At 26.8% G+C, this 18,080-nt stretch overlaps 2 protein-coding genes across 2 annotated transcripts in view; both read right to left on the bottom strand.

The window, feature by feature from the left end:
* Nucleotides 1–2,043, bottom strand: part of LOC136078231 (uncharacterized) — a 2,194-nt gene extending 151 nt beyond the window's left edge. Inside the window, exons 1-2 of the mRNA XM_065793490.1 lie at nucleotides 563–2,043; nucleotides 1–435 (exon numbers count right to left, since the gene is read on the bottom strand). The exon at nucleotides 1–435 is cut by the window's left edge and continues 151 nt beyond it. Coding sequence (XP_065649562.1) covers nucleotides 205–435; nucleotides 563–1,492 — 1,161 coding nt within the window. The 5' untranslated portion in view covers nucleotides 1,493–2,043 and the 3' untranslated portion in view covers nucleotides 1–204. The remainder of the gene's footprint in view (nucleotides 436–562) is intronic.
* The window catches only part of LOC100211318 (stomatin-like protein 2, mitochondrial), a 68,312-nt gene that overhangs the window by 16,428 nt on the left and 33,804 nt on the right, over nucleotides 1–18,080 (bottom strand). The window contains exons 7-9 of the mRNA XM_065793491.1: nucleotides 13,312–13,371; nucleotides 13,090–13,146; nucleotides 12,735–12,827 (exon numbers count right to left, since the gene is read on the bottom strand). Coding sequence (XP_065649563.1) covers nucleotides 12,735–12,827; nucleotides 13,090–13,146; nucleotides 13,312–13,371 — 210 coding nt within the window. The remainder of the gene's footprint in view (nucleotides 1–12,734; nucleotides 12,828–13,089; nucleotides 13,147–13,311; nucleotides 13,372–18,080) is intronic.

Here is an 18,080-nt window from a genome sequence, read left to right as displayed (position 1 = left end):
AGAAGATCATATGTTAAATAATAAACTCCCTGTGCCATAAAACTGGCATGATGCGAAGCCATTGGAAATCTAAATTGAAATTTTGTTACTTTGCCACCTAACCAAAGAACTGCTAATTGTATAAAATACTGGTAGTCATTTCTTGGAAATATATCATAATCTAGGCAATTTTGAAGGAATGTTAATGATTCAGAAGCCTAAATTTCAAAAAACTTTATTATTAAAACTTATTACTAAACACATTAATCTAAATAGGACAATTAAACCAACCTGCTTTTCCAAAAAAGATATAATTTTTTTTTCTGAGTCAAATCTTTTTAGGTTATCATAATTTATCTTCTTTTCAAGAATCGATTTCCAATTACCCTTCAGCCTATCAAATAACTCAGTCTTTGGTCCACTTGTTTTACCACCAGTAAGAACATTTGAGAAGTGCTAAAATATGTTTATTTCAAATCATTTAAATAAATTTTATTAATAAAGCATTTAATTCATCAAGAAATATTAACAATTAAATATATAAATAAATATAAAAATATTATATGATTTTTTTAATATTTACCTTTATATGTAATTCATAAACGTGATGATGACAAGCCATCCAAATTAAAGCTTTTCCGCTCCACTGCTCAATAAGAGTACAGACTCCTTTTAGCCAACCAGTATTTGTAACAGTGGTGTCAAAGGACAGACAATCAACATAGTCAAATAGCTCCCAGTCTTGTAAAGTTTTTTTGATTGCTTTCCCAAGAGACTCAGCAGTGCCATCTTCCACAATTAAAATACCCAAAAGTTGGGACTCTGAGAGATCTGGTGAACTGATTAGTACAGCTACTCTTTCAACTTTTTCTTTACCAAGTTCTTTCATTTCTAACATAATTTTTGAGTCAAAATGCACAGTAAGACTTTTACCCTTAGCCAATGTAATAAAGTTGTCTTTAATATTACAGGCAGTTTTTCTTATACTTAATTTTTTCTGCCTCAAAATACTTCGTTTAGAAATAGAAAAATCATCTGTCGTTCCAGAACTATTATTTATAAGAGAAGCAAGAGTTGCACTCAGTGCAGTCGAACTTATTCCATATCGTGATGCTGTTGGAGCTAAATCTTTTCCTATATTTTTTGGAACAATAAGAGGAACAACATTAGATTTTCTAATTTTTCTAGAAGGCTGTAGATACTCTTCATCTTGGTTATCATCTAAAGTATTAAAATTTTTTGTTGTGTTTTCATATTTCTCAGTAACCAACTCTTTCTGTTTTCTTACGGACTCTTTCATTCTTTGATTTTTTATTTTCATTTCTCTTTTTGTTTTGTTTTTTACAAATTTTTGTGAAATTTTATCTTTACCCAACATTTTCTGAACACGCGCTCCTTTCTGGTCGTTAAGAAAATCTGCATCTTCTCTTCTAGTTTTTATATCTTTAGTTTCATCTTTCATAATAATACCTTCACAATTCTTTTGACTTACATCAAATACCTCCTCTAGCATTCTTGAAAACTGTTCTCTTTTTAAAACTAAATTTGTACTTAAACAGTTCCTGTGTTTGTTTAAATCTTTTCTCTTCTTTTCCAAGTCAACAATCTTGTCTCTAAAACAAATGTAGAAGAATGCATTAAAATTAATGTAATTTATTATAAATATATAAAATTGTATGACTATATAATTGCTACTTATATAACATAAATTTGAAATTGGATTAAACTAAAAATAATAATTATTTTAAATTTATAAAAACCTGATATGCTTGTCAGTATTAATAAAAGAAATTCCTGCTTTTTGACATATTTTCTTCACCTCATAAACAACGCATGGTAAACATTTTTGGAGACAACCGCCTATTTCAGCACATTGTGCAGAAAAGAAATCACCAAGAGGACATGAAGCTATACTAACTGAGGAAATGTTTGGAAAATCAGCTCTTAGCATAAGATCTCTGTAATGGTAATATTGCAATACAGTTTTTTTAGTTGCCAATTGTGTATTAGGTATTGTTCCAATTCTTTTTCCAACAAGAAAAACTTCACGATGAGATATTTTTCAAAACTATTTTTTGTTTGCATTATTTTTATTTACACTAAGATAAAAATTTTAAAAATTACCGATTTTTTTAACTTAAACATCCCCCCTACCTCCCAAATATGCAAACATGTATTTAAATAGGTAGGGCTGACCATTTCCATCATCTTTTGCAATAAAACAAAACATAATCTAAAAATAGATATATCAGGCTACAAAAATAACCCTTAAGATATCTTTAAAATATTTGTAAGTGACCCTGCCCCCCTTATTATTTACAAAAATTATAAATTTTCTAATTTTCGGACTGCTGGGACCAACCGTAAGGGTACTCATAAAAAAAAAAATTACATTTTTTTAATACACATATCAAAAGGAACCAGAAAAATTATTATGGTATTTTTTTTAATAACTTTGGTGTTTTATGCCCCACCCTAATATATATATATATATATATATATATATATATATATATATATATATATATATATATATATATATATATATATATATATATATATATATATATATATATATACATATATATATATATATATATATATATACGTATATACGTATATATATATATATATATATATATATATATATATATATATATATATATATATATATATATATATATATATATATATATACGTATGAATATATATATATAATTATGAATGTGTCTTTAAATAACACCTCTGACATCACACAGCTAAATAGCTTGCTGCCAGGGGCTTCAATAGATACATTAACTATTTTATAGCATGCAGTCACAAAAGATTGCCGCTACATCTATTGAGGGTTTGAGATGAGGCATCAATTTTTCCTTTCATTATTCTTCATTTTTCAGATTATAAAAAAAGATGTGCCAAGTCTTTTTACAGTATGCAAACAAAGAAAACTTGGAGAAACATTCAAAAATTCAAACTAAATAATTATATTAGTTTAAATAAACCGATTTAATTTGATTTTTAAAAATATTGCATCTAGTATCATCACAAAAATGTTAACAATAGCTGAGTTTGCTATCATTTTTAACACCTATGTAACTAACATACAAAGGGCCCTGTCAGACAATGCTAAAAGGTAAAAAATCACAATGATTGGAGCCTGAGTACAACAAAAGCCCTAAAACTTGAATGGCAATAAGTTACTGAGTCTTATATATTACTATTCAAAACTAAATTTATATTCATCAACAATTTACAAACTTTATCGAATAATATTTTTTTGTTCAAAAGTTATAATTTGTGTAAAGTTCATAAACCCCTCATTTTGAATTTTTGAATAAATATAAAATAAGTTTAAAGCAGCAACAGAATAAAGCTCTGCAATTTAATGCCCTCACTTTTGGGGTTGGGATAGGGAGGAGAGAGGCACAAGATTTGTTTACTTATTTATTATTATTTGTTTCAAGGTTTTTAATTACTGCAACACCAAAAAAAGCTGTTACAATCTCTGGATCTCAATTAGGGGATAGGACTTAGAGATAAATAAGACTTCTTGAGAAGTTATTTTTAAAAAATGTTATCTAATTAAAATCGTACAATATTGCTATATCTATATTACTTTATTGGTATTTTAAAATTACTGGTAATTCACCAGTGCACCAGTATTTCAATATTTATTTACATAAGTATTGGTAATCAAAAAAGTCAGTAAATTTAAACAAATATTTATATAAAATATTTATTAAAAAAATATTTATGAAAATGTGTATTTGCTATACTACATTCTTACTTTGTTACTATTGTCTTACGTTGTTATTTTGTATTTTGTAAAACATGTATTTGATTTAGTTTAAATACTCATGAAGATTAAAAATGATTGTTAGCTTCTGATGGACAAAAAGTTACAACAATGCTATCCAATTCGCTCAATTGTGTAATTTTTTGAACTGGAATTATGCTATATCTAGTACAGCCAGATTTATAAACAAAAATACTTTTATAAAAATGTTTAAACTAATTCAAAAAAAATGTATATTATAAATAATATTAAACGTTACTTCCATATCTATCAGCAAAATAACTCTCCAGAAATCAGACATCTGTTTATTACTGCTTGAAACCATTGTAAAAAGGTTTTGTCGCCGAAGCCCGACAAAGCCCGCTATTCTCAGGTCATGAAATCTTGTATTTCATCACAAATATTAGGCTCTCATGACTTCCGGAGTATCTTTAATAGTATCAATAATAAGGACAAACCTGTTATTCCACCTCTCTTGTATAGCTCAGACTTTGTCACCTCACCTAAAGACAAAGTTGAATTGTTTGCTAAAAACTTTTCATCAGTATCATCTCTTGATTCCAATAGTTACATTCTACCTGAATTAGCCGTCAAACAAGTTGATCCATTGCTTGACATTCACATCACTCCAGTTTCTGTATCTAAAGTGATTTCCTGCTTAGACTCTTCTACAGCTTGTGGTCTGGACAACATACCTAATATCGTCTTGCAGAAGTGTTCTCCGGAGCTGTCGTCAATATTTTTAAAACTATTTAACAAGTGCTTATTATTCTTGTTTTTAAGCCTGCTGGAAAGCGACAGCGGTTATCTCTATTTTCAACTATTTCTGGAGAGTGATCTGATTTGTCTAACTACCATCCCAATAATCTTCTTCCTATCATAAGTAAGGTTTTTGAATCCTTAATTAACAAACACTTAATCTCATATCTTGAATCTAATAACTTACTTTCTGATCATCAATATTTCGATCTTCTCGCTCTACAGCTAATTTGCTAACAGTTATAACCGATACGCTTTATCATGCATTAGATAAAGGTGGAGAGGTTAAAACCATCGCTCTTGACATTTCTAAAGTTTTTGACAAAGTTTGGCATGCTAGTCTTCTCCATAAACTTTTTTCTTACAATGTATCTGGTAACATCTTAAAGATTAGAGTCCTTCCTTTTTAATCGTAGTATAAAAGTTGTCCTCGATGGACAGCACTCTTTTTCATATTCTCTAACTTCAGGGGTTCCACAAGGTTCAATCTTTGGCCCTATACTCTTTTTAATTTACATTAACGATCTTCCAGATATTCTCACATCTAAGGTGGCATTGTTTGCTGGTGATATTACTATTTATTCTTGTCATGATAAGAAGCCAACACTCTCTGATTGCTTGGAGGGGGCATTTGAGCTTGAAAAGGATCTCACTTCTGCTACAGCATGGAGCCCACAGTGGCTGGTGAACTCTAATTCAGATAAAACTCAATTTTTTTCAGCCAATCATTATCGCAATAATTTAGATCTTCCTATATTTATGAATAGTAATGTATTTGATGAGTCATCTACCTTTCAACTTATAGGATTACCTCTTACTTCCGATCTTTCTTGGAAACCATATATCAAATCCGTTGCAAAATTAGCATCTGCTAAAGTTGCATCTCTTTATGGTGTTCGCCACTTTCTTACTTCGGATTCTATTCTCTATCTCTATAAATCTCAAATCCGGCCTTGTATAGAATACTGTTGCCATATCTGGGGGGATCTCCTAATGATACCCTTTCTCTTTTAGACAAGGTGCAAAAATGCATTGTAAACATAGTTAGACCTGCTCTTGCAGCCACCCTCCAACCATTATCACATTGTTGTAATGTTGCTTCTCTTTCTCTTTTCTACAAATACTATAATGGGCACTGCTCTAAAGAACTAGCGTCTCTTGTGCCACTTAATAAAATTCATTCTTGTGAAACTTGTAATTCAATTAAGTCTCATCCTTTTTCTGTGACTGTTCCTAAATGCTCTAAAAACTCTTATTCTTCTAGTTTTTCCTCAAACATCAGTTCTTTGGAATTCACTTCCTTCATCTTGCTTTCCTGATTCATATAATTTGCAATCCTTTAAGTTATCTGTCAATCGCTATCTTGCTCTACAAACTCTATTTTTTCTCTTCCAGTAACTTCCAACTCTAATAGTGGTTGCTTGCAGCCTTGTTGGAAGCAAAGACGTTGAAACAAAATTTTAAAAATACATAGCATCAAAAAGTATTTTTTTAAAAAGGCGTCAGTGTGAAAATGCTTCCCCAAACCAAAACTTTCCATTGATGCATGTGATGCAACTGTGTAGAGAACCTCTAACTTTTCACCATTTTCGTATTCACCTTAATAAACTCTGTTTATTTTTATTAAAATACTGACTGTTAAACTAAATATAACAACCATTTAATTATTCACCATGTTTTAATTATCTAAATTTAAAAAAAACTTTTACTTTGATTTATACTTAATTTTGTGTTAATTGATTTCTTTTGATTTTTTTTTAATTTTTTTACAGTTTTATAAATTACAATAAGCAATATCTTAAAAATCTTTATTATAAATATTTTTTGTATTATTATATTAGCTATAAAAAAAATAACACGTAAAGTAATATTTAGTAGCAATAAAAACTCTGAATATTGATCTTGATCTTACTCTGCATTATTGTGTATTTTTTATGAAATCACCTCAGCTTATTTACTAACCTTTTAGACATTTCCTGATACCAAAAAAATCAATAGTCAATCATCCTTTTTACCGGTCTTGTCTTGTATGCATGTATATCTATTTATTTATATAACTATAAATGCGTATTTATATAAGCCCTGCAATGTCACTTAGAAGTAGCCTGCTGTTGGGGTGAGTGATGATGATGTGATGCATATGATATAACGACTGAGCATGTGCTTATCTAAACGCGCATTTATATATATATATATACATATATATATATATATATATATATATATATATATATATATATATATATATATATATATATATATATATATATATATATATATATATATATATATATATATATATATATATATATATATAGATATATAGATATATATATAGAAGATATATAGATAGATAGATATATATATAGATAGATATATATATATAGATATATAAACATATGCTCACTCATTTTGCTTATCTTTATAGCATACATTTATATATATATATATATATATATATATATATATATATATATATATATATATATATATATATATATATATATATATATACAGTGGGTGCAAAAAGTATCCTACACAAAGGAAAAACTTTATTTAATTAAAGACCATTCAACAAAATAACATAAACAAACACTATTCTAATGTAATTTTACATGGAAAATACAAATATCATATCAAAACAACAATACCATTAAATGTTGACTTGATTATTGCAATTTTTATAAAGTTAAGGTTCAAAAAGAATCTAACACATCGTAAAAAATTTACTTAATACTTCGTCATGTGACCTTTAGCAGCCAAAACTGCTTCTAAATGATGTCTATATATATATATATATATATATATATATATATATATATATATATATATATATATATATATATATATATAAACATATATATATATATATATATATATATATATATATATATATATATATAAACATATATATATATATATATATATATATATATATATATATATATATATATATATATATATATATATATATTTACACACACGCACATATATATATACACACATATATATGCACATATATATATACATATATATATTAACACATATATACACACACACACACGCACATGCAGCCTGTGCGTGTGTGTATATATATAGTGAAAATATATATATACACACACTTTTTTTCATCTAAATAAGGGCCTTTTGGCATTTTAAATCTAAAGATGGGCTTTTTGGCAATTTTTACTTTTTTTGAAACTCTGAAAAAAATCCACAAGTATTATTATATTTACTGTATGTTTGAACAAATTCAATTTAATTATTCCCTTGATTTAAAGTGTTCAACTTTAAGTGCAATTATATTAGTACTTTGCATATTAACTCTAGCAGCAAAGCTCTGAAAACAAAGTAGATATTTCAAGACGTATTACGATATTTTTCCACAAGAAAAATTATGAACCTATAAATGGTTTTTAACAATCATAAAATTTAAAAAAATTAACTCAATAATATATCGTAATATATAATAAGTATCAAGTTCGTGTTTTGTGTTTTTGTAATGTTTCAAAATCGATATAAAATTGTTTTATAATAAAACAGTTTATGTGTTCTTATAATAGTTTGTTTTTATTAATGTATGTAGTATTGCTATTTTAAATGTACTTAAACAGTTTTAGTACATATACAAATAACTAAATGACAAATTTTGAAATGACATCTATTTAAAAGTATAATTATATATATTTTAACAGCGTATTGTTTTCTACTTGAAAGTGTTCTACATTCATTTTATATTTCAGGACAGCCTTAACACAAAACTAAATAAAGCAATCATTCCCCAATATCCTACCCTTAGTTGAAAAAGGATAAATGCTGAGCAAAAAGTACATTTAAAGAAAATATATTTTATGCAAACTTTCTATAATAAACAAGACGGCATCATTTATGGCTTCTGGCTGCAAATATATTGACAATCTCATCTAAAGAGATTTCTTCTAATATGTCCGCATTGTAGGAACATAGTAATGCATCTCACGTATGTCCTAGGTCAATTTGTTTCTAAACTTGTTTTTACATGGTTAAAAGCAGAAAATACTTGATTAAACTTATCAATATCAACACTAAGCATCAAAATGTGAAGATATATATGAAACGTATTTTTCATTGCCAACAATCCGCCTAATACTCTACATTGCAGAATATACAGTAAGTATGCAAAAATAGCGATCATCAATTTTAAAATTGGTTAAATAACTAAGCACATAATAAAGTATAAAAAAACATACTTGTACAAGCATTCAAGCCACCGATGCACTAGATAATTCTATTTTCTATGAGCTCCTGCTTTATAGTCATTTTCTGTCATTACACTCTCTTTGCTATCTGAAGCTTCTGTTTCACTATCTTTAATTTCATTGTCATCATTTAGTATACCAATTTGATATGAGCTAAGAGTTATTAAATAGAGTCGAAGTACTTTGAGTTTTTGTGCAAGATTTACACAATCAATGTTCAACGAGGGGAATTTTGAAATACATATATTGAAGTTGTATGCATCAATTTCTTTGGCAGTTTTACAAATCAACATGTTTGGACAATTTATGATTACAATTAATTTATTTACTCTATTTGTCCAAGTATTTATATATGTCAAATACAATTAAAGTAACCGTAAAATTACTTCCCGCTATTAAAATAATTTATTGAATAGCATGCATTTCTTAATATATAACTCCCATGAGTTTCAAAATATATATAACATTAATAAACTTTTAAAAATAGCATAAAACCCTATTATTTAATGACCTTATTTTAATTTAAGTGTGGCAGTACTGCAAATATTTACAAATACAATGTGATTTTAAACCTACACACTTTATGCATTTGATGAAGCATTTCTTATTACTACTATGTATATATGTATGTTTAAAATAAATTAAAGATTCAATTACTTTTAATTTTTTTCGTTATCATTTTTGAAATAAATAAAACTACATTATAAAAACTTTTTATCTTTAAGTATATCAATTATGGGACCATTTTTAGAGCACTGTTGTGTGTTCATGCTCTGAAAAAATGATCATTTTTCAAGAAAAAATTTGCTTTTAAAATGTTTTTTCTTATATAATCTAAAACAATTTATGTTATAATAAAATAAAAATATAACATTACATAATAAAACTAAAATCTTTGATTTTTAATTTTTTGTTAATGGCTATTTTTCACACAATAAAATACAACACATTTGGTTGCCATAACTTAGCAGCAAAGTTGTATTTTAAGGAAATCAAAACAAAAACGGCTGCTGCAGCAGGGTGTTACCATCTTAATTTTTGAAGTATTAAAAACCTTAACTTGTTGGTTTGTAATATTAACTTCAACTTATTGGTGTGTATTGACAATTCATCAAAATAAGGTTAGTTTTTTGGTGATATAAGTTTTCAGATGCGATAACTTTATATTCAGCAAAGATATAAGCATAATTTCAACCAAATTATATCAGTTTCAAAAAGTATTGTAAAAAAAGATTTTACAACACTTCTCGATTCCCCCAGAATCGAGAAGTGTTGTAAAATCTAGTAGAGTACCATTAAAAAAACCCTTCATCAGCAAAGTCAACAAAGCCCAAACAACTACACTTTGCAAAGCTTCATATTATTAAACCACAGACATTCTGGGAATTGTTCTTTTTCAACAATGAATCAAAACTTAATGCGTTTTCATCAGATGAAAGAGTTAAAGTTTGGAGAAAACCAAATCACAGTGGGACAAAATCGATTTTTTTGTGCCAAAATTATTTTCGTAGTTTTTTTATTAGAATAGCTATATTTATATATAAAATGCATAAATAAAGTAATAAACATGTAATTATATAATATAAAAAAAATATTAAAAAAATTAATTATTTTGGTGGAAAATACAAAATATTTTTAATGAACAAGACAACTTTTATCAGTGTAAACATTAAAAATATTACTTTTCAATGCATGTACTTGTTATAAAATAACTTTTTTAGATTTATATTTACAAAACTTATATATTATAACAGTAATAAAAGATTTTGTAGGTATTCTTTGTGTACAAAACATCTTTTTTACATACTCAGTATTTCTCATCAACTGACCATTAACCAAAGACCAATCTTTTGTTAAAACTTTTTTTATTGCAAAAAGTTGCAAAATATTTGTTGCATGGCTATTTACATTTAGCATGAGATTTACATATTCAAATGTTTGGAGGATATTGGAGGATAGTTTATCTGATACCCAATAGTAAAGGTTAGTAGTAAAAAAAAATATTGAAAACTGTCTGTTTTCGATGCATAAAAACTAATGATTACATTTACGTTAAATTATTTTTAAAAGCCTGAGCAAAAAAAATATTTTTAATTAAAACAATATAGTTTAAAATGAAAGTCAATAAAGATTATTTAAAACAATAGTAGCGTAAGAAAGTTGATAAATAAAAATTGCAAAATAGCATTTTGGAACACATGTCAAATTAATGTGTAAATAACTGCATAAAATTACGCTTAAATTAATATTTAATGTTTTTTTAACTAGATATTTCCTCTAACGAACATGTCTTCACCAATATGACAAATTTTCAACATGCAATTCCTATATTGATTTTTTGGTATTTTGGCACACTCTGTCCCACTGTGCAAATGAAGCATTTAAAAAACAAAACTTGTGTCCAAGGGTTAAGCATGGTGGAGAAAGGGTTTTAGTGTGGGAGTGTATAAGTACTTCAGGTGTAGGAAAGTTGGTTTTTATTGATGGAAATATGGATCAAAATGTGTAATTAACCATTCTGAAAATAATCTGAAACAAAGGTCCCACAAATTGGGACTTACTAGGTCATTTATTTTTCAGCAGATAACGATCCAAAATATACAGCCAAACATGTGAAGGAATCGCTTATATTTAAAATAGCTAAGCAACTTCATACACCCCACAATCTCCAGATTTAAATCCTATCGAACATCTGTGGGATAAATTGGGTAGCATAATTAAGACACACAATGCAAGGAATCGGCAATAACTACAATATATAAATGTTATATATGTATGGGCCTTTACATCCCTCATATATGATAAAATCTATGAAAAAAAAAAGTAATCTGGTTCAACCCACGATAACAAGCATTTTGACAAACATTTGTCAAAACGCTTAATAGCTAATGCTATGTCTAACTGTCAAAAACCTAAATATCTAATAGATAAACACCTCCAATACAACAAAAAGTAGCTATAGCTGTACAAGCAATATAGCAGAAGTTATAAAAGACCAAACAAAAAAATTATTTTGATGAACCCAACAATAGTTTTAGCTTTCAATTGCAAATCAAGTAAAACCTGCCTAATGGATAGAAATTGTAGAAGAAAAAAATTATTTACAAAAATCTAAAACGCAATTATGCTTTCAAAATACTTGTGGGATACAAAAGAAAAAGAAAAACAACACCCACTTTAACATGGTCAATCATAAAATGCACTCTTAGGTACAATGACATTACAAAAAAATGTCTACTTTGCTTTTAAGAAAAACTAATAATTTTGTTGTATAAAAATTTGATTTTTAGATAAATCATTATAATCTAACACCTATCTGATATTTTGTTTTTTTAAAACAATCTTCAAAAATAATCCATAATAAAATTTAAAAAAGATTTTATTCTTTGTCTTTTGTGAAGATTTTACATCATAGTTAAGAGAAGTAAATGCTAGAAATATGTTATACACAACTCAAAAGACAGGTTAACATGGAAAACATCCATTTTTCATTGCTCCACAAAAGTAATATACTTAACTTACTTTACTTAAATAGATTCTTAAATTGGATTTTTTAGTCGAATTTTTATAATCAAAACTTGATTATAAAAATTTGACTACAAAATGAGTATTTTTTGCTTGTTGTATTGTTATTTTATATTTTTGGTTAAAATATTTAAAGGATACCCAAATACTTTGATATCAAACGCATATTTTTGAAACAAAGAAATGAATGTTATAAAAGTATATGTTTATTGCTATAAAAAATTCAGGAACTTTTAATTCCTAGTGTGCGCATACATGCGTGTGTTTTTGTGTTCTGATGTTTACATTCTTAATCACTCTTTCACTATTTTTAACATATCTTTTTTTAATATCCCCTGAATATCCTCTGTGCGTTTAGCAATATGCAATATATTTGCAAATTTACAAATTTGTATAAAACTTTTATGAATTTTAAATTAATTTTAAAACTTAAAAACCTTCTGATTCAAGTACAGTAGCTCGCTTCCTTCTTTCAGCCTCCACTTGCATTTGCATAGATTCTCTCACTTTCTCTGGCAATTGAATATCCCCTGTTAATAACAAGTACAAGAAAAAATATTTAATGTAGTTACAAAAATCAGTCAAATAAAAAAAGATAAGATATATAAAAAATAATGAATAGTGGAAAAGAGTGATAAAGAATAGAAACAGCTAAAAAATAATGATCAGGAAAAGTTTAACAAAAACTTATTTTGAATGAATGAGTTTTGGTTTATGTTTCACAAAAAAGATTAAAGAAAAGAAAAATTTGAAGGGAAGGAAAGACTATTTTTCAGAAAACTATAAACTTACTTATTTCATATCTCAAACATCTGATTCCCCAAACTTTTGCAGCACTGTTTATTGCCTCTTAGTTTTTTTAAAAAATTAAATCAAATTTAAACAAAATAAAATGTCTTGAATTAGAAAAAAAATTTCTGCAAAACACCAGCAAAAAAAAAAAAAAAATTTTATTTAGTTACAGTAAACACTCATATTTAACAACAAAAAAATAAAATAATAAAGTAATCATACCAACAATCATTAAATTTAAAGTATCTCTTTCCTTAAATACCTCGTCCAAAGCCATTTTACCTAAAAAATAAAATTTTTAATCAAAGGAGTAATATTATCATTGTTATTATTATCATTATTAATTACCTTTATTAAATAGAAAAAAAATTAGTTTTCACTAAAAAGTAAGTGGAGAAGAAATTACTTTTTAACGGTTTAAACTAAGTTAATATTTAATTGAATTTGTTACAAGTACTTCGTTGAACTTTAATTAACTGTTTCATTGTTGAAACATTTAAACTAATATATTTATTTCTACAGAAGGAGATCAAAAGATTTGTGTGTTCGTGTGTGTGTATATATATATATATATATATATATATATATATATATATATATATATATATATATATATATATATATATATATATATATGTATATATATATATATATATAAATATATATATGTATATATATATATATATATATATATATATATATATATATATATATATATATATTACTTTGCGCATTTAGTTTGACACTGTCCTTGTATATTTTTGACACTTTCTAAAGCTTTAAAATGCTGACTTGAATCCAGACAGTTTATTTTAGAAAAAAAAGAATTAAATGAAGAATAGTAAAAAGTGACAGCATTCGGAACTAGGTATAACAAAGTAGTTTGTTTCAAAAATTATTTACTTTAATTATCATTTTTTATCAAGGTTGAATTAGTTATTAGAAAAAAAAAAACAATGCAGGACTAAATAATGACTATTAAAAACATACATTTTGAACTTTTATTGTTTATTTACTTAAGACGAAAAAGTTTATCGATAAAGTTTAATCCTCATGAAATAAAAACATTATGAAATATTTGCAGTGAAGAAGATATTAAAGCTATTTTACAATAAATTGTTTTTTTATTAAATTAATGAAAAATAAGAAGTGTTACATGAAATGTTACAAGAAAGGGAACTTAAAACAAGTCTTGCAATGTCTTACATTTTGATTAGTCATAAAATACATTTAAATAAATAACATTAAAGCTGTTTTCAAAGTTGTTTGCAATTTTCATGTAATAATATTTAATATTTTTAATTTTATGGGAAAATGAATAATGATTCAGTAGTGAAAAATAATACAGCAAGACATAAGGTACAAATAAAAAAGGCATAAATAAAAAAAAATTGTTTGTTTGGATAATATTTGTTAAAGCAAGCCTGCTGGTAAGATATAATTTTGTAGAAAACTTCAGATTAAAACCTTTAAAAAATTATATTTGGCATCATACTAAAATAGGAAGCTGCCAGGGGGGTTCAAAACATGCATCAACTGACTAAATAAGGAGGACATGCAAAAGAGTGCTGCAACATCAACTAAGAGTAAAATATATATAATATGGTGATTTAAAAAACAACTTTTTTTAAAAACGTCTGCAGGCACCCCTTTAAAGGTGTTCTATTGACACTTAAACATTAAATATTTCCCTATTATTATAAAAAAAAATTTTTTTCAAAATTGTGTCATGTTCTCAAACAAAGCGAAATTATTTAAAAATTTTAAAAACAATCATAATTTTATAAAAAAACATCGAGCAAAAAAATTATAATCAAAAAATCTTGTTTTTCCTATTTTTATTTTTTAGTTAAAAAACGTCATTTTCTTTTCAATAAAATCTAAAATAATAATTCAATTATAAAATGATTTATATTTTTAAAATTTTCATATTACTAAATTTTTTTTTTTTTTGACGATATTAGGGACCCATTCAATGTTTGAGGGTTGGTAGCAACCCCTGAAAATATTTTTTATTCAAAAATCTTTTAAATATAGTATTATTTTACTATATAGAACACATTTAGGGAGTGCCAGCAAACATTTTTAAAAAAAGGTGTTTTTTAAATCACTTTAATATATATATATATATATATATATATATATATATATATATATATATATATATATATATATATATATATATACATATATATATATATATATATATATATATATATATGTACTGTAGCGTATATATGCACTATGCATGTATATATATAACCTACACAAGGAAACAGACTGTAGAAAAAATTTAGATAAGTGTTCTTACTAATATACTTAGGTCGTTAGGAAAGTTCATAGAACTCCCGTGTTAAAAAAAAAAGAAGAGTTTTTTTAAATTTTATTTTATCAAAAGTTCAAAATAATGTCCATCGTTATCTATACAAAGTTGCATCCTTTCAAGCCATTTGTCAAACGTTTTTTTATACTCTTCTTTGGGTATACTTTGAAGTAGCTTCATTATGCGAGTTTTTCGACTTTCGACATCAGTATCATCATCGAGATTTTTTTTTATCAAGTCGAATAGCCAATAATCCGATGGAGCTAAGTCTGGTGAGTATGGTGGGTGGCAAATTATTGTAATTCCAGCTTGGTTTAGACAATTTGTGACGGTTTCAGTCACATGGGATCGAGCGTTATCATGGAGAAATTTGAAATTTTGAGTGCCTGTTTTAGGTCTTTGCTTATTTATTTCGCATATAAGAGGTTTCAAACAATTTTTTTATATAATATTCGCTAGTAATGGTATCTCCCTTTTCAACATAACCCAAATGAACAACACCTGTTGTTTTGAAGATGTAGAACATCTTTTTCGGCTGAAACCTGTCCCATCTTACTATAGTTCTTGCACTTTCACCTTCACCGACCCAACTAGCATTAGCTGACTTGTGTCCAACTTGTCTCAAATAAAACCACGACTCATCCCCTGTTATTATATCACATAGTCTCCATGGGCCGTTTCTAAAAAGGGCTAAATTTTCCTTACATGCCTTAACTCTATTCTTGCGATTTTGATCGGTTAACTCGTGGGGTATCCAACATGATGTTAGTTTTCTTTTTTTAAGTGCGTTATGAATGATTTCGTTGATTGTAAAATGATTAATCGATGTCAGGGCTTCAATTATATCATGTGTTGCATGCGGATTTTTTTCAATAATGGCTTGCACACGTTCAATATTCTCAGCTGTATATGTGGTTCAAGGGTGCCCTGAGCGAGGATCATCTTCGACTCTCTCTACCATCTTTAAATAAAGTAGCCCACTTGGCAACTGTACTATATTTTGGAGCTTGGTTACCATGAACTAAAACCAACTCATCGAATATGGCTTGTGCTGAAACTCCAAATAGAGCACGGGTTTTAATATATACTCGATATTTAAATTTTTCTATTTTTAAATTTTTTTTTTTAACGTATATAATAAAATTTAAATAGCTTTTTTAATAAACATTCAAAATATTTCAACAAGTACTTAAAATGTTCATAATTAAACACAGTTTAAAATGATACATAAATATTTAATTATTTCACACATTTAATTATTGTTGCAAACAACAACTTTTTAGATTATAATATAGCATAATTAAATTGCGGTACATTTGATAAAACCATAAAATGTATAGAACTATCAGTAGTATAGATAATGTAGTAGAAAGTTCTACTTCTTCTCTTTCAGAAAATATATAGCTTACTATAGTATGCCACTATTATAAAAAATAATATGGGCTGAAACAGAAGGTAAAAGTAGGCACATTTGTAATAATTTAATTCATTTTAAATCGCCAAAGTTCAATTGAATCTATAAAAAATTCAAAAACTGTCTTGCTCATTGCAATCAGGTTTTTAGCTGCACTAATCATTCCTACTTATGATAAAAACATACTTATTGCCGGACGAATTCAGAATACCATTTGTTTTAATCAAATGCTATTACCATTATTGTCATGCTGCAACAATTAGGGTACCAATAGTTTTATTTTTAAGACTACCAGTAAAACTTAGGGTTTCAAAAATCCAGCGCAATGAGAACTCAATCTAGTACATCTAAAAAAATACTAACATGTTTAAAAAAATAATTAGCTAAAGTTATTTTTAGAATCTTTTTATGTCACCCCGTGACGTCACAGCGTGACAATTTTTTACCAACATTTAAAACAAAATTTAAAACTGCTAAACTGAAACCACAATTTAGTTTTAATCAACCTTAAGGACCCAGATTATTGAGTGGCCTACTTTCTTTTACATTTTCTACAAAAACTGCAAATTATAGGTATGTTTTGCATAGACAACATTTGGAGGATGAATGCTCAGCTATCCTTGAGGCTCTCTTTTCAGATACATAGAGCCTCTCTAAGGGATAGCTGTAACTCCATTGAGCCTTAGATGTAATACGTGCATCTCCATAACTAATGTGTTGCCTTTTTTTTAATCTTTCAAGGGTTTAACATGCCTCTTACTCATGCTGAGCATCAAAAGAAATATTGTGAAAGGCAGTTAAAAAAGTTTGGCGAAAAAGCAGTTAAAGAAAAAGAATCAAAAAAAAAGAAAAGAAGGAAGACTCGCTAATTTGGAGGCTGAACGAGGAAAAGAAAGGCAGCAGTAAAGATGCTGCAAAGTTTCATAACCTATTTGTTTTGAAAGAAATTGACAAGAATAAATGCATTACATGGTACCAATGGGAAAAAGTTGCAGAAGGTAATGGAAAGGAATATATTTAAAAAATTGAAAAAAAGGGAAGAGTTGATGATCCTTACAGTACCTTTTCAAAACCTTTACCTTCATTTCTTTTTTATTATTTTTTTTATTAAACAGAAACAATCAAAGACATATCGTGATCATAAGATCCAACTTCAAAGTAATCCAGACATAGCAGTTCTTCAAGTGGATTTTGCTGAAAATTTTTCAACTTTGTGGCAAGATAAAGTGCAGTCAGCACATTGGCACAAGAAGC

This window comes from Hydra vulgaris, chromosome 03 (genome assembly GCF_038396675.1).
Source record: "Hydra vulgaris chromosome 03, alternate assembly HydraT2T_AEP".
In the NCBI taxonomy this organism is placed as follows: Eukaryota; Metazoa; Cnidaria; class Hydrozoa; order Anthoathecata; family Hydridae; genus Hydra; species Hydra vulgaris.
Note: the sequence above shows the minus strand (reverse complement) of the source record. Positions and strands in the feature narration are given on the sequence as shown.